General features: G+C 38.4%; 3 protein-coding genes across 3 annotated transcripts; 2 read left to right on the plus strand and 1 right to left on the minus strand.

Moving 5' to 3' along the window:
- Positions 1-574: 574 nt before the first annotated feature.
- On the plus strand, positions 575-3,435 carry snrpf (small nuclear ribonucleoprotein polypeptide F). Its single transcript, XM_044022017.1, has 4 exons — positions 575-707; positions 1,556-1,681; positions 2,652-2,716; positions 3,098-3,435. Exons 1-4 carry the CDS (start codon positions 705-707, stop codon positions 3,162-3,164), a joined length of 261 nt encoding a protein of 86 aa, XP_043877952.1. The 5' UTR covers positions 575-704; the 3' UTR covers positions 3,165-3,435.
- A 78-nt stretch (positions 3,436-3,513) lies between these two features.
- amdhd1 (amidohydrolase domain containing 1) lies at positions 3,514-9,097 on the plus strand. The gene is made up of 9 exons (XM_044022015.1): positions 3,514-4,365; positions 5,152-5,258; positions 6,129-6,193; positions 6,281-6,558; positions 6,637-6,862; positions 7,498-7,622; positions 7,715-7,808; positions 8,172-8,332; positions 8,635-9,097. Exons 1-9 carry the CDS (start codon positions 4,229-4,231, stop codon positions 8,738-8,740), a joined length of 1,299 nt encoding a protein of 432 aa, XP_043877950.1. The 5' UTR covers positions 3,514-4,228; the 3' UTR covers positions 8,741-9,097.
- A 283-nt stretch (positions 9,098-9,380) lies between these two features.
- LOC122766824 (tetraspanin-9) lies at positions 9,381-13,620 on the minus strand. Its single transcript, XM_044022016.1, has 9 exons — positions 13,418-13,620; positions 12,535-12,579; positions 12,295-12,374; positions 12,001-12,192; positions 11,713-11,787; positions 11,501-11,602; positions 11,282-11,413; positions 10,780-10,863; positions 9,381-10,328 (listed from the first exon to the last, which is right to left on the minus strand). Exons 3-9 carry the CDS (start codon positions 12,355-12,357, stop codon positions 10,257-10,259), a joined length of 720 nt encoding a protein of 239 aa, XP_043877951.1. The 5' UTR covers positions 12,358-12,374; positions 12,535-12,579; positions 13,418-13,620; the 3' UTR covers positions 9,381-10,256.
- Positions 13,621-14,808: the final 1,188 nt, after the last annotated feature.

A 14,808-nucleotide genomic window follows, 5' to 3' on the forward strand; every position in this document is an offset into this window, starting at 1 on the left:
ATTCAGTATAGTGGAAATTATAACCCAAGTAAAGCAATATCACTCCTTAAATGTGTTAAATGTGTTAAAATGTGTGTTTTTTGTGCTTATTTTTCTATTGAATATGTATATTTCTGATTCAGAATTATAAAAAATTATACCAAAACGAGAAAAAGAACCACAAGTGTAAACATAACATACATGAAACAACTTAGATCCTATTATATTTTCCACAAATGTTGTTAGTCCCCCCGTTTCTTTGCTTGATACACATATTTGTCTCTTTATATTTTTTTAAAATAAACATACATGCAATTAGGTATTAAAAGTCATTTATGTTCCCCCTATATTTGTACCTGTATATTTTCTGTTTTATTTACTTTAATATACTGTATATTTACTTAAATATTAATAGTTTATATATTAAACTATTGAGATATTATTCTTCATACTATATAGTTTATGTTTCTATTTTACACTTTCTAAAAAACTTTCAATCTAACTTTATCTAGATACAATCTATTGTAATTGGATCAGTTGGAAGTGACCACTAGGTGGAAGTGTGTAGAAACACGGACACTCCTTCAGGGGTCACACAGTTGTAGTACTTCCGGCTTGGCGGTAAAGCGTGTTCTGGTTATTCCTCGAACGCTAACGTTTCTCTGACGAAAGGAAGTCAAACTTCTAACTTATAATTTGTCGTACTCACTTGAATTCAACAGAAAATGGTGCGTATTTGTGACTAGACTCAGTTAACATGTCCGTAGATTCTTAGAGAGGTTGTTTCTGTGTCTGTTGTGCTTTGTCATCAGCCTTTCTTTTGAGCTAGTTAGCATTAGCCCTGTTAGCTTTTCATTCAAAGCTCCGACTGAATTAATTCATCCGTAAACATTTCGCTCACAATGTGTAGCTTTTCGGTATTTTAATGGACAATATTGACAATATGTTTAAATATGATCATTTTTTACACCGTGTTTGGTCCGCCGAGAGATGAACGCTACAACAAACCTCGGTGTAAAATCGTCTAATTTAGCGTGTATGAACGAATGGGTCTAGAAACCCACATTATGTTCACAATATCTCGCTCAAAATTAAGTTACTGTTGTTTTGTTTGAGCCGAATATACACAGTTTGCTTGTTTGTGTTGCACATAGTGTAAAACGGAAACCTCACTGTTAATAAAATAAAAACGGTGTAAATAATGTCTGTGTTCTGCATCAGATTTTAGACTAAAACAGAATTCCAATTCATACTTGTGTAAACTTGGTTATTATGTTTTAGAGCTGCAACTAACAGTTATTTTCATAATTGATTAATCTGTCAATTTTAGGATTAATTGAGAATCGTTTGGTCCAAGGAATTGTTTTTGTCCACAAACCCAAATGATTAATTTTTTAACGATTTCTTTGTAATATGGAGCAAAGAAACCAGAAAACATCGATGTAGGTGATGTTGTGGAGCAGCTCAGGCTTAGACAGGACTGACAATTCACCCAGTTGTAAACCGATGATCCGTCAAAATTACTTTGGAGACATAATTTAGTGTGTAACATTTGTTTGTTCTTCCTCCTCTGTAGAGTTTACCTCTCAACCCAAAGCCTTTCCTGAACGGCCTCACAGGAAAACCAGTGATGGTGAAGCTGAAGTGGGGGATGGAGTATAAAGGCTACCTGGTGTCTGTGGATGGATATATGAATATGCAGGTTCGTTCAACCCCTTCACTTCCAGACAGCATCTTGAATGTCTTATCACAAACATGTTGATCTTGACATATAAACATTATTTATTATTGTCTACAGTAAATCTATCTACATTCATCATGTTGTCAAAGAGACAATGCTGCTCTTCTAAAACTACTTTGTTAAAATGACAAACATTAGGTTTGTTCTCAAGAATGTTCCCTCATTGTTAGAGATTATTTCACATATTGGTACTTTACTGTTACTCACTTCAAATGTTCTATATGTGGTTTATTTAAATTGCAGAAAAGTAAAGATTACTTTAACCACAAACAAAAACAAACAATTTACACGTATGAAACTTCAACATATAGTATGCGTAAATGTAGATTATATTAGACTAGTGTAGAGTTGACGATATTAGATTATATTAGACTAGATTAAAATATATTAGATAATATATTTAATCTGCCGGTGCCGATAATTATGGTTGATTATTCTCATAATCCCTCAATATGTCAATTATTTTCTCAAGTAATCGAGTTCTTGTTCGGCTCAGAAAATGTTGAAAAACCTTTTGTGGGTGTTTCCCCAAGCTGGAAATGACAATGTTTTCAAATGAAAAATACCCAGAAAATATTCACATTTAAGAAACTAAAAAATCAGAAAACTTGTTTCAGTTCAAAATAGTTACAATATTGTGTATCCCTAAGGTAAAGGTAGTGAGTCATAGTCACATATATAGACGTCTACAAACAGCCCGAGCACCGTCTTCTGTGCTATATTTCAAAAAATAAGTCTAAAACAATGAAAGAGTTGAAATGGGGTTCAGATCCAGAAACTTCCAAAAAGTCATATGTTTTAGAAATGAGTTATAAAGAAACATTAGATGTAAGGAAACCTAACAGCTGCCATCGTTTTGTGATTATTCAGAAACATTTCAAATACAGAATTGTGCTGATTGTGTAACATCCACTCTACATTTCCATGGCAGCTGGCAAACACGGAAGAATACGTGGACGGAGCGTTGGCAGGTCACCTCGGCGAAGTCCTCATCAGGTTTGTTCTCATCTCTGCAACATTTATTTCACTGACACCAGCAGTCAAGTGGAGCTTATTCCATCAATGACGTGCGTCTCTTAATTAACTTTTCTGCTCTGCAGCAGTGGCCGTAACAAAGCACATGAAAGAATATCTTTGAAAAGAGTTGTTGCCAAAGAAGATTTAACACAAAACGAGTCCAGATTCGCAGCAGCAGCGTCGTGAAATTTAGATCGTAATCTGAGACGTTTTTTTGGCCAAAACAAAAAACAACAGGAGCTTAATTTTCACCCCCCCGAGCAACAAATTGTGTTAAATCATAATGACGGGTTTATTCTTCAAAAATAAAGAAGCCACACCGGTGTCATTGATTGACGCGCCATTGTTTCCCCGTCACAGGTGTAATAACGTTCTGTACATCAGAGGAGTAGAAGAAGAGGAGGAGGACGGAGAGATGAGGGAGTGACGGCGCCGTCTGACCGTGTTTGTGTTTTCACCATGTGAAACAAATGATCGTCTGTGGGCGGGGCAGGGAGGTTGGGAGGGGTTTTCTTTTCACGTTGTTTTTGCTTTTCTTTTTTTTTTTTTTACTGTATATGAGACCAATTTTAAGTTGTGACATTATGATACAGACACAATAAAGTGATTCTTGTCCTCTTTCTTAAACCTGTGTTTTTCTAACATTGTGTCGTCTCATTTTGTCATTGGACATTAAACTGAACTCATCCTGCAACTTATGATTTTTTTTTATCATTTATTGTTGTTCGAATCCATTTTTCTTTGCTTAGCTTTTTAAAACATTGAGAAAAACTTCAGGTCCAGTTGCAACTGACTCTGTTTTAAAATATAATGTAAAATTTTACTTTCAGATTTTTCTATCCTCACAAAATAGATTTTTTTTCACTTATTTCTCATTGTATTTATTTTTTATTCCACTACTAAACGTGTGACATGCATATTTAAACAATTTAGTGACACTTTTAATGTGATATAAAAGGGTATTTGTGTACATTTCCAGTTCAACTATAAAAGCGAGTCTGAAAACACTGTAAAAACACAAATTGTTGCTAGTAAACAAGAGACACAGTGGCTGTTTTCTGTATAGGTTCTTAATGTGTTTTTATAGTGTTTTCAGTCTAAAGCGATGCTATTTGGATAATAAGTGACTATTAACTGCCTGTGTTCATTTAAAAAATGCTCACTGAACACTAGTCTGAAAACACTAGTAAGACACTTCAGTAATTACAAATGTTTTTACAGTGTTTTCAGGCTTAAGTGACACATCTTGGATATTAAGTGTAAAATATTGATATAAATTTGTGTTAAAATTTAAATGAGCCCTTTGGACGTACATAGTTAATAGTTAAGTGATTTGTCTGTGACAGAAGCTCTGCCCTCTCTCTCTCTCTCTCTCTCTGTACTTTAAACTCTGCTCTCTTTAACAAATATTTGACTTTGTTCAAAAACACTCGCTCACTCACTCTGACAGTGTAGTTTCCGCTGCTGTGAGTGAGTGAAATAAAAATAAAGATGTCCAGCAGTAACAGACTCCTAGTGAAAAATGCTCAGCAGGTGGTTTTAATCTGCAGCGGCGGACAGAAATATCTGACCGGACACGAGCTACAGAGTCTGAGTGTGATTGAAAACGGCAGCGTCGTCATCGGAGGGTAAGTTTGTTAAAAGTTACTTTATTAGATTTAAGAGAAAATGATTAAATGTTAGTGTAATTTTGTCTTGTATGTGCTCAAGACGTTCATTATTCACTTGAGTCTCTAATTGAACGTGTTTTTCATGTAAATGAATGAAAATGTAATGAAACTTGTTAAAATTGAGCTTTTATTTCACTTCAAATGAGGCTCTCTGGTGACCCCTAGTGACTAAATTGGCTCATTACATTTTTTTCATTTTTCAAACTTGGGGTTCTTTTACAATTATTAACACTTTCACGGTACAATGATAGATTAACCAGAATAAATGCGTAGTTAATCAGTCAGTCGTGCTAATAAAAACAGCTTTTAAAGGGGCAATGTGTAAAATCTAGGTGAAATTATGCATAAATAAAATGGTTGACCTTAAAAATTCCGTTCTAAATTTGAGTTTACGATCACCTGATTGTGTCAGTTGCTGTTTTTGTCGCCCCCATGTTGTTTGTACAGTAGCCCACAATGGACAAACTAAAGTTTTGACATTTGAGTTTTGAAGCTAGCTGAAGGCTAACGGTGATCCAGCCAGTAAATGATGCTACATTTCACACACTGTACCTTTAAATTATCTCTACACCTGTGTGTTTTGTCAACAATCTTGTTCTTAAATTATTGTAACTTTGGCTTAAGTTTTGTAATCACTTGTTCATTGGCCATTTTAGGAATTTTCCATCTGAACTCTGTGTCGTTTCACCGTGTGTGTTTTACAGTTATAGTTGTTTTATTTATTTATTTAATTTCTTCGTGCAGTGATGGGCTGATCAAAGCTGTGGGACCTGCAGAAACCATCGCAGCTCGGTTTTCCGAGGCAACGTTCGACAAAGTCATCGACGCGTCGGGAATGTGCGTCCTGCCCGGTGAGCCTCTCTGAATTTCCGACCCCAAAATGGCTGCCTGATGACTGACACATTTACCGCTAATAGCACTTCTGTCGTATGCCTTTGACGGTAAATCAGTCGTACGTGTTTCCATAAGCCACCATCTTGTAGCAGTGGCTCTAGTGGTTTGTTATTCTCTCTCATGTAGGACTTCAACTAACTGTTCATTTCATAACTGATTATTTTCATAATCGAGTATTTTGGTCCAGAAAACTTCAAAATAATGACTTTTTTTAAAAATATCTCAATGATTTCTCTCTTAAAGGGAAGAAAGAAGTCAGAAAATAGAGCTTGTTTGAATGATGTAACTTCAAACTCAAATAGTTGATGAATAGTTTGCCCCATTTTATGACTTAATAAATAAAAATTTGACTTAAATAATGTTCTTGTAAAGCAGGGGTTTCCAAACTTTGTTTAAACGAGGGCCATATTTGATAATGCCAATGGTCCTTTTTTTCTCTTTTTGTTTAACAGTAACATTTACATACAATAGTTTTATAGAAATTTAATTTACATTTTTAAATGGAAATGTAACCAAATCTAAGCCGTACAGGAGTGGGAAAAAAATGAAACGTAAAATTGCCTTTCTTTCCACATCTGGAGTCAAATAACAAAAGTCCCTCCTTGGCCATAAATAATACATTATAAAACCGAAGCTGCGGGCCACACATCGTCTCACAGAGGGCCGTAATTGGCCCGCGGGCCATAGTTTGTACACCCCTGCTTTAAGGGTCCAGTGTGAAGCTGCTCAATTTCATACAAACATTTGCTCCAACTGTGAAACAACGTCAAAGCAACACCAGCTCTGCGGAAACTGAACAGAAGTTGATGGTTTTCTTGTTGTTCCAGGTTTGGTCGACGCCCACACTCATCCAGTCTGGGCTGGAGACAGAGTGCACGAGTTTGCAATGAAGGTAAATCAATCAGCAAACATTATTATTCACTCATTTTTAGTATAGTTCTCCCTCTGACGCTTTGTCCTCTTCCATGACTCTGCTCAGCTGGCAGGAGCTTCCTACATGGACGTCCACCGCGCCGGCGGCGGCATCCACTTCACCGTGGAGCACACCCGAGCGGCGGCGGCCTCCGACCTCCTGACCTCTCTGAAGAGCCGGCTGGTGAGGATGCAGCGTGCGGGGACGACGCTGGTGGAGTGCAAGAGCGGCTACGGCCTGGAGCTGCACGCCGAGCTCAAGATGCTGCAGGTGATCGAGGAGGCCGGACGCAGTCTGCCCATCAACATCTCCTCCACCTTCTGTGGAGCACACGCGGTGCCCAGGTACGACACCGCCATCACTTAAATGTGTTTATTTAACCTTTATTTAGAGTTTCTTTTTTCTCCTCGTTGTTAATTCAGAGGGAAGACGGAGGCAGAAGCTACAGAGGACGTCCTGCAGGTCCAGCTGCCGCTGCTGAAGGAGCAAATGTCCGCCGGGAACCTGAAGGTGGACAACATCGACGTGTTCTGCGAGCGCGGCGTGTTCGACGTCGCATCCACTCGCTCCATCCTGCGGGCGGGGAAAGACATGGGCCTCAACATCAACTTCCACGGCGACGAGCTTCACCCGATGAACGCCGCGCAGGTTCGTATGTTCACCAGAGTTTACCGTTTTCTGCTGATCTTCACTGCGACATAGTTTGAATTTGTTGGTTCTTCCATGTTATGTTCGTCCTTATCTTGTGATTGCGATATCTCGGGAACGTCTCAAGGGACTTTCCTCAAATTTGGTACAAATGTTCACCTTCATTGGAGGATGAGATAGCTACATTTTGGTGGTAATCGCTCAAAGCTAAATCTCACTGTGACCGCAAGAACATCTCAAGAACGCCGTGACGGAAGCTTTTCAAATTTGGTGCAAACTCTTTCACTGAAGTGGGCCAAAGGTGAAAGGTCAATGTGGCCTCACAACATGCTTTTACCCCCTTTAAGATAAAAAACAAGAAAATCGTTTGAATTGTACTCATAAGTAGCAAAGAAAAATAAGGCTGTAACCAATGATTATTTTGATAAACGGTGATAAAACGTTGCTTTTCAGCGACTAAAACTGTTCAAAAATAATGATTTTATTCAAACCCATAAAATCATTGGACGTAAAAACCAAAAAAGTGCAAATCCTTGCATCATATTTGTATTGTTTTGCTTTTATTAGTAGAGGTTTTCAGGCAGGATCAGAATAATCCTGTTAATCTGAGATTATGTATGTTTCGTGTTGTGCAGTTGGGAGCAGAGCTTGGAGCTTTAGCCGTCAGTCACCTGGAGGAAGTGAGCGACGAAGGAATCGCTGCCATGGCCGAAGCAAAGACCGCCGCAGTTCTTTTGCCCACGACGGCTTACATCCTCAGGTGTTCACACACACACACACACACACACACACACACACACACACACACAGATTACACATAATCTGTGTAATAATCTGTGTGTGTGTGTTTAGGCTGCCTCAGCCTCGGGCCAGAGACATGTTGGAGGCCGGAGTGATCGTCGCCCTCGGCAGTGACTTCAACCCCAACGCTTACTGCTGCTCCATGGTGAGTGAGTGCAGCCCGAGGTCAAAGGTCAAACGTCTCCTCCCACTGTGTCTCGCTCTCAAAGTGGAGGAAGGAAACAAATTCCACATTTGAACAGGATGTGTGTTGTGTTTCATCAATGCAGTGTAATTACCCACAATCCTTAGGTAATTATTAAAAAAAACAAATGAAAAACAACAGACGCATATTATATTTGCTTAAAATCAGTTTTAAGAAAAAGTTTTTCTGAATTAATGAGATCATTTTTTCAGATTTTTTTTCTAGCTCTGAATTTATATTTGGGTCTTAAATTTATTTCCTGAAATGTTCCTGTCTTTGAGAAACACCTTCACTCTCTCTCTGTCTCTTTTCCCTCATCCTCAGCCGATCGTGATGCACCTGGCTTGCGTCAACATGAAGATGTCCATGACTGAAGCTTTGGCCGCCGCCACCATCAACGCCGCCTACGCCCTCGGCCGCTCGCACACACACGGCTCGCTGGAGGTCGACAAACACGGCGACCTGCTGCTCCTCAACGCCACACGGTACAAACATCTATTTATTTGTGTTTATACTGTTGTTGTTGTTTTTTCAAATTGTTTTAAACCATCACATGCTGCAGCAATGAAGAACCGTGAAAAATAAAGGTACCTTTTTTAAGCTGATAATGTACAGAAAATTGGTTATATTCATTTATATATGGAAATAGCGCCTCCCTAGTGGCAGCACCTCATGCTTTTTTTTCTTTAAATACAGTGTAATATTGTATGTTTTGGAACCGACATCTCTCTGTAAACACATTCATCCGCGCGACGACCTGATGAGCTTCTCGTCCGTTCCTCTGCAGGTGGGAACATCTCATCTACCAGCTGGGTGGACACCAGGAGCTCGTCCGCTACGTCGTCGTCAAGGGCAACGTGGTCTACGACAACGACAAGACTCTGGACTTGTAATCGCACACACGTGAAAGTCCTGCCGACTGATTTTTCTTTTTTAAATCAGAAGGTAAAAAAAAAAAAACAATCAATACGGAGATGATTTCCATCCCAGTCCCTACTTGAATGTGTATTTATGTAAAGACTCAAAGGGAAACATGACTTTAATTAAAATGACAGGTGACAAGTAGCCGCACAGAACAAAAACAGTGAATTAATTGACTTGACTGTGATGTGTTTTAAATACTTCAAAAACAGGGTTAGCATGTACAAGTGTTTTATACTGAGGTCAATGAATCAGAGTTACTGTATCGACAACGTTCACCAACGTTGATGTTTTTCATATTAAAGTAAAATAAAATAATTTCTCTTGAATTCCACGTCCCGCCTTCAAATTCTATTCAAAATGAATTCAAAACCTATCAGGATAATCGTTATTATTTTTTTGTGTAGCTTAACATTTAGTCCTAGTGTTTTAGATGCTTTTTAAGAGTTTAAAGCAGATTTTTGTTGTGAATCAGAATTTACACTTTAATTGTCCCGTCATTATCTAAAGTTTAGTAGGAAGAAGAATTCCCCTTTCACATCCAACTGTGATCAAATCAAAATCTATTGATCAGACTCCAAAGAAAAGGCAGATAAAGGAAAAACCACTGAGTGACTTTTTTCTTTCTTTGTCTTTTATTGAACACGTTAAAAACAACACAATGCTTGTTTCAGCTCAAGCCGGGTTCACACCACACGACGTTCAGAGTCCGAGGTCCAGATCGCAGTTCAGTCCGCGCTCCGTGGCGACGAGGGGAAAGATTTGCGACATTTAACATTTTGTTTTGCCTTATTTTTAGTTTGTCTTACTTACTTACTCGGTGCACCGATGTTCGGGTTTTCCTGCTAAGAATGAACCAATTTGATTTTCAGTATTTGAACAACAGAAAATCTTTCGTTAGGCGACCTCTAAATAGTATTTTTTTTAAACTAAAACCAGCAGTGTTTCCAAAATCTCTAAAACATGGCAGAAAATCTGTTTGAAAATCTGGAAAATTGCAGCATTTTCAAGTGTTTCCATTGTCAGAAACTGAGGGAAAAAATGTGGACGACAGACGAACGTGTTTTATAACCAAAAACAGAGCAACGTGGATGTAAAACGGCAGCATTTTCTGTTTTTGAAGACCTAAAATGTCAGGGGTAATGTAGACGACGAGCGTACCCAGAACAGATTTTGTGTGAACTAGGCTTTTAACATACAGTATGGCTACATTATTATTCCACAGGCGTCAAAACATAATCTCTTCCTACAACCTTTAACTCTCACGCTGATGACACAGAAAAACAACTCACTAGGGTGATTTTTTTAATGATTAAAAAATATAAACGTTCTAAAGATATGCACAAAAAACCTGATGAAAATAAAGAGAGATAAAAAAAAGGTCCGTAATAATAATAATCTGGCGTATTCTGACTATACAACAAAAAGCTGAAGGTAACAAAATGGAGCGGATTATATTTATATTCATTAATTTTAAGCGTAACCACGTCAGGCTTCGTACTTCTTCCCCCCTCTGTGGATCTGCTGGTAAAGCGTCATGGAGAACGCCATGCCCAGGAGCTGTGGAAGGAAAATCACCACCGTCACTATGGTTACAGGGCATTAGATTAAAACAAAAAAAATGATACAAATTATTGTTAAAGTCCGGCTAAAACAATATCTCAGAGTCGGGGCTAAAACACCCAGATAACACCAAGCTAGCCTGGGCGCATTAGCCTTTAGTTAATACCCGAAACTAATAGAAGAATCTTAACTTAACTAACAAGGAAATTGATTTTATGCTCCAACAGCTTAAAGCCTACATATTTTCAAAATAATGGACAGTAGAAGGAACGGCGCCGGACATGCTAACAACTAGCCGCAAGCTAATTCAAAAAATAATGTTTTAATCCCTGCACTGAAACTGGGTTGGTTACATTTGCTCCTTCAGAATAAAAGATTAAGAAAACACAATATTAGCAGCAGATAAAATATACACCTTAACAGTGTGTGTGTGTGTGCGTGCGTTTACCTGTATAACCAACACACACATGGCGATGGTTCCCAGAAGGTGTTTGTTGTCGTCGAGCCACTCCTCCACTTTCTCATAGCAACCCTGAAACAACACAAAGAGTTTAAAGATTCTTATGATCTATTATGGATTTGGATTTTTATGCCATTTAAAAAGGTCCAGTGTATTTAAACTAAGTCATAATATGCTAGTTTAGCTGTATAATCCCTGTGAAACAAGAAATCCTTAGGTTTAAGTGTTTTTCCTTTGGTGTTCTGCATGTTATTTAGCCAGACAGGGAATCTTAGCACACAAGACAAAGGAGAACGACATCCTTTCTGCTATGTGAAGGCCACCGTAGTTCCCCCTCCGACGTCTCTAACCACTAGATGGTACCATTTCTTACACACTGGACCTTTTAATAGCAAGAAAAAGACCAAAACAACAGAGCATTTCTGTTTCTGTAGCAACAGTGGAGTTGGGTTTTTTGTTAAAACCACATCATCAAACTTCCACAACTGACCCGTGTCCAGAAGGTGTTGGAGGCGTTGCGGCCGCAGCCGGGGAAAATGTGCTGGCAGCATCGGTCGGGAACCACGTTTTCATGCAGAGCCACGTACCAGTCGTTGTGACCCGACACGCCACAACATCTCCACTGACAAAACAAAGGGAAACTGTTACTTATTTTCTGTCTTTAAAATACTTTGTTACGTGTTACAAACCAGCGCTCAACAAAACCCACCTCCGACTGTATCGTGTTCCACGCCGCCTTAAGGCCGGCGTTGTTATCCGTGTTGTAGAGCACCAGACCTTCTTTCAGGTCACGTCTGGCGTTTTCGCTCACCTGAGGAAGAGAAACAGACGATGTGACGTGTTGTTAGAAACGCTCACCTGCAGCAGCAGCTGAAGGTCATGATGAATAATATAATATATAAATCCTCTGATCGGCGCTACCTTGTCGGTGTAGACGAAAAACAGGATGAGGAGGATGAGTTCGGCCAGGAGGATGATCAACAGAACGATGAAGAACTAAAAAGAAAGAAAAAACTTTAACGTGTGTGAACATGAGCACTTATAAACAAAAGTTAAAAATGTTACTTAACAAAAAACATGTTATAGCAACATTTAGATGTAAATTATGAAGAATTTACATGGGGTTTGGTGAAGAATAATGACTTTTTCAGGCCAAAAACACAATTAACGTTGAAAATGTGGGTGATGTGGGTAATGTAGTCCACTTACACTGAGCAGCAGACACTTGTTCTCCTTGATGGCACCCAGGCAACCCAGGAAGCCCGTCACCATGACGATGGTGCCCAGGGTGATGATGAGGTTGGCAGCAGAGAGTGAGGGGAAGGAGGGCGACAGCGTGGCGAAGCTTCCCTGAGAAACCGACAGCCACACGCCGACACCCAGCAGTCCACAGCCACCCAGCTGAAACACACACACACACACACACACACACACACACAAGTGTAAATTCAGTCACTTTGAGTCATTCATTTGTGTTGACTGATCTTGGTTTATTTTCTTTACCCAGAAGAGCAGGTTGAAGAGAAAGAGCATGTACTTCACGCAGCAGATGCAGCCACGAGCCATGGTTGAATTTACAGGCACTGCAATAGACAAGAAAATGAATGAATGGAAAACTCAAACTCCAATTTTAGTCCAACTAAGACAATAATTATTGTCGTGCACGTACTGACTAAGTGTAACTAGTTATCAGTGTGAGGTGAGTCACGAGGTGACTGAATCTCAGGGGAAAAAAAGACTCACCACTTCACAAACAGGAGAACTGAGGAAAAACTCTAGATGTGAAACCTGTGACAAAAAGAAAACACAAGTGAAATGAATGGAAAAAAATACTCCTTAAACACTGTGGCCATTTTAAGATTCATAGAAGTATTTCTCACTAAACACAGATGTTGAGCTACAAGTTAAAATGTTGTAATAATAATATTAATGCAGAATCAAACTACTGTTTTTCCATGATTTATTGTTCAGTTGTAACTGTAAATATGAACACTAACATTGCAAAAATGACTTATCCCACCTAAAAGTGTTATACATTTTTGTAATATTACAAAAACATGTTACTAACAATGCAAAAAATTGCTTACCCTATCTCTCCCAAAATTGTCACAAACCAAAACTTTACACTCTACCTGAAAGTGTTCCAAAATGTTTGTAATATCAGAAAAAATGTTACTAATGATACAAAAAAAAATGCTTACCCGAACCTAAATGTTCCAAAAATAAAACATTTTATATCACAACACACGTAACTAACATTACAAAATGATATTACCAGAACTTTGCACCGTCACAAAAACACGTCAGTAACGTTACCGTAACAACAACGTTTCATATTTCAAAAACACTTATCACACAGAGTGAGATTCCTGTGTTTTCCGCACGATCTCTGATCCCAGTGTGACGTCACAGCTCTGAACTTCAGGCTGCGGTTTTTTTTACACCCAAAGTTTGCGACCAAAAACGTGACAGAATTCGTGGAAAAAAGCGGATTTTTTGTTGAGTTTCCTTAACGTTCGAGCACATTGTTGTTTGTTTTCACCGCAGTTTGCACTTTTTTCTGCGTCACGCCGCCGCAGTTGGGACAACGAGGGGAGAAAAAAGAAAAAGGGGCGAGTTTTCTTACCGTTCACAGCGAACTGAAGCTCATGTTCCCGGTAACGTCTGGACACTGAGCCGCAGGAAGGTTCCTCTGTTACTCCCTCACAGCATCACTGCGTATAAAACCATAAAAACCGCTGGAAGTAAACGGTGGAAGCAGCTTTGAACTTTGGTCGATGGAAGAGGAGGAAAGAGGAGGAGGGGGACGAAGAAGAGGAGGAGGAGATTTAAATAGAAGAGGGCGGAGGATGGAGCCAAAATGGAGGCGTGACTGCCGGTGGCTCACGAGGACCAGCACAGTAAGACAATTATCAGTTATGTTTTCAGTTTTGTTTTTTAACACTTAACCATGACCTATTTATAACATCATAACATTATAACATCATCAACATACTGAGACATTTTTGACATCTCACCATAATAAGACATATTATTGACATTCTATGACATTTGGACAACATACTAAGGCATGACTTTTTTGTCAAAATTTGGACGACAAACTAAAGTATGACTTTTTTGTCAGACAACATACTAAAGTATGACTTTTTTGTCTAATTTTGGACGACATACTATACTATGACTTTTTTGACAGATTTGGACGACAAACTATACTATGACTTTTTTAAAAGATTTTGGAGGACATACTATACAATGACTTTCTTGTCTGATTTTGGGCAACATACAATACAATAATTTTTGTCTCAATTTGGAACGATATACTTTACTATGACTTTTTTGTCTCAATTTGGAACGATATACTTCACTGTGACTTTTGAGTGATTTTGGACGATATACTTTACTATGACTTTTTTGAGTGATTTTGGACGATATACTTTACTATGACTTTTTTGAGTGATTTTGGACGATATACTTTACTATGACCTTTTTGAGTGATTTTGGACATACTATACTATGACTTTTTTGTCTCATTTTGGAAGACATACTATACTATGACTTTTTTGCGTGATTTTGCACGACATACTATATTTTTTACTTTTTCGACTGATTTTGGACAACATACTATACTATGACTTTTTTGTCTGATTTTGGACGACATACTACACTATGACTTTTTTGACTGACTTTGGACAACATACTATACTATGATTTTTTGTCTCATTTTGGACGACATATATTATACTTTTACTTTTGACTGATTTTGGACGACATACTACACTATGACTTTTTTGACTGACTTTGGACAACATACTATACTATGAATTTTTGTCTCATTTTGGACGACATATACTTTTACTTTTTTGACTGATTTTGGACGACATATACTTTTACTTTTTTGACTGATTTTGGACGACATACTAAAGCATGACTTTTTTTGTCAAATTTTGGACAAAATACTAAAGTATGACTTTTATGTCAAAATTTAGACGACATACTATCCTATGCCTTTTTTGTCTC

This window comes from Solea senegalensis, linkage group LG3, assembly GCF_019176455.1.
Source record: "Solea senegalensis isolate Sse05_10M linkage group LG3, IFAPA_SoseM_1, whole genome shotgun sequence".
Classification (NCBI taxonomy): Eukaryota; Metazoa; Chordata; class Actinopteri; order Pleuronectiformes; family Soleidae; genus Solea; species Solea senegalensis.

Bases quoted from the DNA above. Each gene is read 5' to 3' on its own strand.
- snrpf (XM_044022017.1), top strand. The intron at 1,682-2,651 runs GTTCGTTCAACC...TTTCCATGGCAG, and splicing joins ATGGATATATGAATATGCAG to CTGGCAAACACGGAAGAATA. The intron at 2,717-3,097 runs GTTTGTTCTCAT...TCCCCGTCACAG, and splicing joins CTCGGCGAAGTCCTCATCAG to GTGTAATAACGTTCTGTACA.
- amdhd1 (XM_044022015.1), top strand. From the start codon at position 4,229: ATGTCCAGCAGTAACAGACTCCTAGTGAAAAATGCTCAGCAGGTGGTT. The intron at 5,259-6,128 runs GTGAGCCTCTCT...TTGTTGTTCCAG, and splicing joins GGGAATGTGCGTCCTGCCCG to GTTTGGTCGACGCCCACACT. The intron at 6,194-6,280 runs GTAAATCAATCA...GACTCTGCTCAG, and splicing joins TGCACGAGTTTGCAATGAAG to CTGGCAGGAGCTTCCTACAT.
- LOC122766824 (XM_044022016.1), bottom strand. From the start codon at position 12,357: ATGGCTCGTGGCTGCATCTGCTGCGTGAAGTACATGCTCTTTCTCTTC. The intron at 11,414-11,500 runs GTGGGTTTTGTT...TTGTTTTGTCAG, and splicing joins GGAACACGATACAGTCGGAG to TGGAGATGTTGTGGCGTGTC. The intron at 10,329-10,779 runs GTAAACGCACGC...TTCCTTCCACAG, and splicing joins TGTGTGTGTTGGTTATACAG to CTCCTGGGCATGGCGTTCTC.